This window comes from Sinocyclocheilus grahami, unplaced genomic scaffold (genome assembly GCF_001515645.1).
Source record: "Sinocyclocheilus grahami isolate Dianchi unplaced genomic scaffold, SAMN03320097.WGS_v1.1 scaffold862.1, whole genome shotgun sequence".
NCBI lineage: Eukaryota > Metazoa > Chordata > Actinopteri > Cypriniformes > Cyprinidae > Sinocyclocheilus > Sinocyclocheilus grahami.
Window position 1 is genome coordinate 110,832 of NW_015506041.1, and position 8,438 is coordinate 119,269.

The window sequence follows — 8,438 nt, forward strand, 5'->3', positions numbered from 1 at the left end:
GCGGGGGGCTGGGGGTGGGGTTGCAATCCAGAAAGCAGGGTCAACTTGCCATCACATAAACCCCAAACTCTTGGTCTTTCTTAATCCTTACACACAAGGCAGGTCCCAATAGAACTCTGCAGTGATGACCTATTTTTGTAGGCCAACCCTGAATTTAGCATCAATCTGGTTCCCTCGACAAAAACCCATAGCATTTTTCTGTTGGCTTTTGGATTATAAGAAAATAAGCTGATTCCTACATGTTTTGGTCATCATTATGATCTTCACAAATAAACACAACTTTTAACTTTGAAGACTTAAATACAATCAGTAGAAGAAAAAAGCTAAACATAAATTAACTACACTCCGGACTTCAGCGTCACCATCACTAAGCGTCCAACAACTATTTCAGTAAAAAAAACAAAAAACACTTTCTCTGAAAGATTGACAATTTTGAACGTTAGGTAATTATAAAGATTATAGACACAATGAGGCTGTGAAAGCGGACTAGAGTAGATAAGTTTTCCTGTTCAGCGTAATATTTAATGTGCATAACAACCTCTATAGTCACATTTAACCACTTGTTAGCACCCGCCTTTTTCAAGACAAGGAAAAGCTTATTTTTTTTATTACAAAAGGGTATTATTGATGTATTTTATGTCATAGAACAAAACATGGAACTTCATAAAGCTTATGTTAACCACACACCATTTTTAGGCATTTAACCAAAAACCCTTTCAAAAAAACCCACTGACTTTGGGATGATGGAACCAGAAGTGCTAAAATTTCCAGGTTTTGGCCTACAAAAAAAAAAACATCCCTGCAGCATTCTATTTGTGTACTTTGCACTATCCTAGACTATTTTTTGTATAAATAGTGTTAGTATTTTCTTACTGTAAATTCCAAAGAGAAAAAATGCACTTCACAATTTTGACTTGATAGATTTTTTTTTACTTATTTAAATGAGAAAATTAAATGTGGAAGTGGAACACTGGACACTTTATGCGCTCAACCATTTAATTACGTACCGGAAGGGGAGGTGCTATCATACTCAGATGCTGGATGACAAAATAACCTTATAAAATTCATACACAAGACAGTACAGTACATAGTACCTAGTATATATTTTTATAGTGTATAGTTTGGGACACAAATAAATTTTCAGCAGAGCGCCAAATCCAGAAGTCCCTATAGAAACAGATGCTAAGGCCCTGTCCCAAATTGCAGTCTTCCTCTGAGTCCACACTTTGGTGACATAATGCCCTTTGACTGTCGGGTAAAAGTCTGCTGCAGAGGTCGCCTCAGTGCAGACTTGGCAGAAGTGCGCATCAAGGGCACATAGCAGATGCAAAGGGGGCGCTCGTAAGAAAGCTATAAGCCTAGCCTGAAAGTTAAAATGATGAATGGGACACCCTACAGTTTTGTGGACTTAACGGACACGCGCACGTGGTGACCTTTGTAAGTCCGCAAGAACACAAGTGCACATGAAGTGTGCCATTTGATACAGGGCCTAAGAAGAAGCATTCCATAATTATTAATTCTTCTTCTTTTGTTTAAAGGGGTCATATGATGCTATTTTAAAGATCATTATTTTGTGTATTTGGTATAACAGAATATGTTGACATGCTTTAATGTAAAAAAAACATTATTTTTCAAATATTGTACATTATTGTAGGTCCTCTAGTTAACATTCTTTTTGCGTATGGCCACCTACTGGGCAGTCCTTGCAAATAAAACCTTTTGAATGCATCAACTCTCATCCAGCTCATCCAAAATAAATTGTTGTTCAATACAAAACTGCCATGGTCTTTTAATAATCTTCTGAGTTTACAACTATACATATGTATTAATAAAATATCTTAAGACTCAACTAAATATACTCTCTTTCTTCCAATGATCCAGGGAGGGTACGTACAGATACAAGCCAGGCACTACTGCTGTGCTCACAAAAACAGTGACTCCATTAACGCTGGATGTTGTGGATGAATCTGTCCAAGTGATGGACACAGAATGAGACATAAAGAACATTTGTGCACTCTTTGCTTCAGTCATTGGAAAATATGAGGGATGTGTGTAGTTCAAAAATTGAGATTAAGGAAAGAAAAGAGATGTTTCCCTTTTTGGTTAAAAATGTTTTGGTACCTTTCCCCTGTATTCAATCATTTGCATTTGAGCTGCTCAAAACTGTTTTGCAAAAAGAGAGATTTGTGTAGTTTTATAGTTCATTTAATAAAATTTAAGAAAAAAAGGAAAAAGTGTCATTTTTGTCATGTCAGAGTGACATTTTTAAAGCTGAACTATCATTCATTTGTTGGATGCAAAGGCAAAATGATACCATTAGTCCACATTTATGAATATTAACCAATAAAAGGCTTTATAGATTTATACGTTTTATAGCCACATATTTCAACATGATGGGAAATGCCCCATTATGTTATTCCAAAACTGTAACAACACTTAACCCATTTAATACCATATTTCTCCAGCTACTGTATGTGAATATATTATTATATGTATTTTTTAAGTTAGTGAAAGTATGAGATTTATTTTTGGTCACAGTTGTTACCAATGGGAAGCTGAAAATCAGTCAAGACTCATTATAACATTGAAAACTTTATAATGAAGGATCTAAGAATTCTCAACAACCTGTGAGTGATCTGTTTTTTCTTTTTTCTTTAAATTAATTTAAATAATATTCAGTCATTTAATTATTCAAATTAATCATATAACAATTTATTAATTTTATTGACTTTAATTTATTAACATTTACCTACGTATTTTCTTATTGGTGATTAATCTTACGATCGTGTTATTGCAATGGATTTTTATCTTCATAAGTAAGAGATAAGAGATTGTCTCCATTTCAAGGTTTTTAAAGTCACATCTCAATGTTGTAAAGCAGTCATTTTGCAGTGCCTTTGCTTTGGTATAATCATACTTGTTGGCAGGGGCGGACTTACCCATTAGGGAAAGGTAGGCGACCGCCTTGGGCCCCCAAAAGCCAAGGGCCCCCTAAAATGCTTTTCATATAGGATATGCGCATTAAGCGCGGAGACGCGAACGTTTGCTGTTTACGGTGTTTATTACCACGACAACCGTCCGAGTCCGTGGTGCCTGCAGGTGTACGGCTGTACAGTACCACAAGCGCTCAGACTGATCTGATTATATCAATTACATCAATTATAGTGATGAAAAAATGACTCGCCATCTTATAATTGGATGTGCCTTTAGAGAGAAATGCACGGATTACATAATGAAAGAGTTAATTTTATTAGGAGTCTATTTTCGATTTGAAGTATTTCGTTTTAGAGTAGTAATTTAAAGCTTTTTTTTTTTTAATCATGTCTGAGTTTAGGTTCATCATTGTGAAGCGTTCCTGTTGAAGTCCGAGACGGCAGAAAGCGTTTGTTTTCTTTATTTTATAAAGGCACAACGTTTTGTTGATATTGTGAGTGCACACAAATAAAACTAGACCCTTTACAGTTTAGAATGATGTATTACTCTTACCTTTATGAGCAAAAATGACTGCGTATTTTAAGTTGTTTCCACTGTTAGAAAAAAATGCAAGTGATCACGCAGGCGCCTCTATGTCCTGCAGAGCTTCAGCTTCCACTCTCCGCACAAGCAATTGGATATGCACATTTCTCTAGGTTAAACATTTAAACTAACATTGTGATATACTTGAACTGTTTTATATATAGATTTTATTTTAGGCAAGTCCTATAGCTGAAACAGTAGTATAAGCTTTTTTTGGGAAAAGGGGAAAAAGACGGGCTATAGGGCCTATATTTGAGACCCGTGCAGGGCTTTAATCCACTTCATCCAACGCTGTTTTGTTCTCATCTGTGAGCATGCTCTTGATATATGTATTTTAGGTGTGTAAATGTATAATTGCCTTTTCATTATTTTTTCAGTTTTATTTAAATTTGTAGTTAAAACAACTAAAAATAAATGTATTTTAAAGTTTAGAATTAGACAGCCTTTGCACACAGGCTTACGCTGAAAACAACTAAATGGAACCTCAAGGTTGATCTAGGAAAATGTGTGCAAATTCCTATTTTTTGCCTGGGGCCCCCCAATTCACGAAATCCCCTGGTCATGTGATCATGATTTGTATAAGCTAGAACAGTGTTTCCCAACCTTTTTTATAAACATCCAATCACATACAATGCGCTATGGACGGAGCGATTAAATATTTTGCTCCGCCTTTATAAAGATCGCTTCACTCCAACTTCGTCGTCGGCTTTTCCCACGTTTTCACAGCAGATTTATCAAGAACATGCTTGCTCTGCGGTGAGTGATGCGGGCCAAAGAGCCAGGCAGGATATATTCTAGATAAATGCTGTTCTTCTGAACTTTCTATTAATCAAAGAAACCTGAAAAATTATACTCTGTTGTTTTATAACATAATAATAATAATAAAAAATGTTTTTGAGCAGCAAATCAGAATATTTAAATGATTTCTGAAGGACCATGTGACTGGAGTAATGATGCTAAAAATTCAGCTTTGAAATCGCAGGAATAAATTACATTGAAAAATATATTCAAATAGAAACAGTTATTTTAAATAGTAAAAATATTTCACTATATTACTGCTTTTGCTGTATTTTGGATCAAATAAATGCAGGCTTGGTGAGCAGAAGAGAATTCTTTAAAAAACATTAAAAATCTTGCTGTTCAAAAACTTTTGACTGGTATAGTGTATATATATATATATATATATATATATATATCGAAGTGGTGATGGGCCGCCTGGACCAAAAAATGCCAGGGCCGATTTTTTGTCCCAGTCCAGCCCTAACTGTACTACATCGATGTTCCCTGTCTGCTCGATTTTTGAGCGGACTTTGCTGTTCCGATGAGCATGAACGGTATATGAGTGGAGCGACTGAGCGGAGCGCACACGCATAGAGCAGATAATACCCAGAGCGTCACACCACATGAAAGTGAAACCTGAGCGGTGAACTCATTTTCAGCAGCCGAAATTTCGGTGCATCTCTAATTATTGGCGACATCAGAAATGGATATTATATAATAGATGCTTTTTTTGAACATTTTAGCTATTTAGAAAATATTAAAAAATGATTTTTTACACGGCACCCCTGCTCTCGGCACCCCGGTTGGGAAACACTGAGCTAGAGCAATCAAAAATCAATAATATACCTTTTAGCATCAAATATGGTATATGTACTCAGTATTTTGATGATGATGAAACTGGAAAAAGTTTTCACCACCCATATAATAATGTTAATGAATTAAGGATTTTCTTATAATTTTTTCACTTATGTAACTGACAATTCGATGTAAAATATAGCCAATTTAGACACTTCAACATTCAAACTAATTTTGACATGACAGAATGTCAACCTCTGGGATTAAATAACACACACACACACACACACACACACACACACAATAAATTTAAAATAAAAAAAATCACATAAATGAAATATCTCTGCACTTTGAACCAAAAATGACATGATAATAAATCCATTTAAACAACAAAACAAATTTATATGACTAACATCGACTGTTTTCCATGAAACAGTTGTTTTGTATTTTTGGAGAAATTGTAAGATAAACTGAAATTGTTCTGTAAACTGATATTTTATATAAAAAATGTCTTCAAAGGACCAGTACATGACTGAAATCCACACTAAACGTCCTTAGCAAACCAATTAGAGACATCTATGATTGGTGCATCTGGACCAGCGCTGAGAAAAGTAACAAGAACCACATGGATAATCTTATTGCGCTGAAGCCCACCCATTTCCATCGCTCTTTGTTTACTGCTTCTTGATTCTAACCCTCACTCTATTTATTTGAAAGGGAACCAATATATATATATATAGAGAGAGAGAGAGAGAGAGAGAGAGAGAGAGAACTTTATTACTGGTACTAAAACACCAAAACACCCGGGTTGGCCCAATCAAATGTCTCCTCATGACGTCATGCGCGTATTGGCTCCTCATTGGCCAGGGAGCTGTGTTGGCAGCGTGTAGCGCTGTTTGAATTGTGAGTGATAGAAGACCTCAAAACTACGATATTAAGCGCTGGTAAACAATGCGTTGGTTTTGTGTGTTTTGATTGCCTGAAATTGGTAGACTTGCGAAATATAGAGCCTAGAATAGAGAGAGAAAGTGTTTGACGTCGCGCAGTCGTTTTGCATTTACCAATGTCAATAGTTTTGTATTCCGATATTTAATGTGAGATTAGCGTTTTGAATTTACGCGTTGGCGTGGGTTATTAACGGATACGCACTAATCTCGCAGGTGAAAACTTTTCAGTTGTCCAGCGAGCGTATAAGAGAATACTGTTAGAGAGAGAGAGAGAGAACTTTATTACTGGTACTAAAACACTAAAACACCCGGGTTGGCCCAATCAAATGTCTCCTCATGACGTCATGCGCGTATTGGCTCCTCATTGGCCAGGGAGCTGTGTTGGCAGCGTGTAGCGCTGTTTGAATTGTGAGTGATAGAAGACCTCAAAACTACGATATTAAGCGCTGGTAAACAATGCGTTGGTTTTGTGTGTTTTGATTGCCTGAAATTGGTAGACTTGCGAAATATAGAGCCTAGAATAGAGAGAGAAAGTGTTTGACGTCGCGCAGTCGTTTTGCATTTACCAATGTCAATAGTTTTGTATTCCGATATTTAATGTGAGATTAGCGTTTTGAATTTACGCGTTGGCGTGGGTTATTAACGGATACGCACTAATCTCGCAGGTGAAAACTTTTCAGTTGTCCAGCGAGCGTATAAGAGAATACTGTGCTTTTAGCGACTAACAGTTGCTTTTGGTCTGTTGCAGTCTGGTGCTGTTGATCTGATACTGTGTGGCCATGCGACACAATAAATCGGCACATAAGCGAAAGCCATCGACCCCCAGGCGCCGATCTCCCCCCGAGCCTCCACCGCCACCGCCCCCCTCGACATCCAGAGCCCGGCGCACCAGCGGACCCTCCGGTGAGCTCTCTCGTGTTGGCCTCCTTGCTTCCTTCTCTTAGCAGTGTGGAATGCAAGTAAAGTTACACGGAAATGTTTCCATGCAATAGTGGTCCGGTGGGTGACGTAGTGGTTAAATCGTCATCATTAGCATAATGTAAACTGCCTTTCTGATCATGTGGTTATTTACACCAGCCATGAGAATATTTCAACAAATCAAGAGAGCCTGCAGTTTAATATGCGTCTACTTTGGCTAAAATATAGCTTAAGATTCTTCAATAGCAAACAAATTCTTCGGTATGTAGGTTTTTTTTTTGCTTCAGATTGTTCTATATAGCGAATTTCTATAATTAAAATACACATGTGATAAATCTTACAACAAATTTGGAGGAAAAAAACGTATAAATAAAACCATATTTGCAAGCGTAGCGCAGACTTTGTTTAATCAGTCTTATCAGTCTTTCTTTTTCATTTATATTAATCGTCAAAAAGCAACACAATTCTTGTTTTTCCGCAATAGTAAAAGCACGGAAATGTTTCCATGCAATAGTGGTCCGGTGGGTGACGTAGTGGTTAAAGACATAATTATCGTCATCATTAGCATAATGTAAACTGCCTTTCTGATCATGTGGTTATTTACACCAGCCATGAGAACATTTCAACAAATCAAGAGAGCCTGCAGTTTAATATGCGTCTACTTTGGCTAAAATATAGCTTAAGATTCTTCAATAGCAAACAAATTCTTCGGTATGTAGGTTTTTTTTTTGCTTCAGATTGTTCTATATAGCGAATTTCTATAATTAAAATACACATGTGATAAATCTTACAACAAATTTGGAGGAAAAAAACGTATAAATAAAACCATATTTGCAAGCGTAGCGCAGACTTTGTTTAATCAGTCTTATCAGTCTTTCTTTTTCATTTATATTAATCGTCAAAAAGCAACACAATTCTTGTTTTTCCGCAATAGTAAAACTGCCAGCAGGTGGCGACACGCAAATATTTTCACCGTTAAAGGGGTCATATGATGCGATTTCAAGTTGTCCTTTCTCTTTGGAGTGTTACAAGCTGATTGTGCATAGATAAGATCCCTGAAGTTGCAAAGACTAAAGTCTCAAAACCAAAGAGATATTCTTTATCAAAGTTAAGACTCTGCCACGCCCCCCTAAAACGTCTCGTTCTAACACGCCCTCACATATCTACCTCACTATGTGGAAATATTAGCATAATGCCGCCCAAATGTGCATGCAAAGAAAGAAGGCGTGGTTTCAGTAACCGCAGTTAGTGTTGAAGCAGCCATGTCAGGGAGACGCTGTGTGTTTCTAGGTGAAAGCAAAAGCACTTTATTTGGCCTTCCGAAAGTAGATGCATTTAGAAATCTTTAAGATTACTTACAACAGAACAGCAATGCATTTTATAGACAACCGTTTCGTGAACCTAGGAGAGGAGGTAATTCTGACTTTGCTATGACAATCCGGCGCTTCTGAATCAGCTACTGTTTTGTTATTAGCTTAAGTA

The 8,438-nt window shown here is 36.8% G+C and overlaps 2 protein-coding genes across 7 annotated transcripts in view; both read left to right on the top strand.

The window, feature by feature from the left end:
- Window positions 1-2,362, top strand: part of LOC107563209 (proteasome subunit beta type-7-like) — a 19,634-nt gene extending 17,272 nt beyond the window's left edge. For both annotated transcript variants that reach the window (XM_016248016.1, XM_016248015.1), the window contains one exon: window positions 1,882-2,362. In XM_016248016.1, the coding sequence (XP_016103502.1) occupies window positions 1,882-1,993 (112 nt within the window). In that variant the 3' untranslated portion in view covers window positions 1,994-2,362. The remainder of the gene's footprint in view (window positions 1-1,881) is intronic.
- Window positions 2,363-5,930: 3,568 nt separating this feature from the next.
- LOC107563210 (histone H3-like centromeric protein A) overlaps window positions 5,931-8,438 on the top strand; it is a 7,292-nt gene continuing 4,784 nt past the window's right edge. The window contains exons 1-2 of one of the 5 annotated variants that reach the window (XM_016248019.1): window positions 5,931-6,035; window positions 6,787-6,941. In XM_016248019.1, the coding sequence (XP_016103505.1) occupies window positions 6,818-6,941 (124 nt within the window). In that variant the 5' untranslated portion in view covers window positions 5,931-6,035; window positions 6,787-6,817. The other 4 variants (XM_016248021.1, XM_016248020.1, XM_016248017.1 and 1 more) reach the window with 4 other exon arrangements.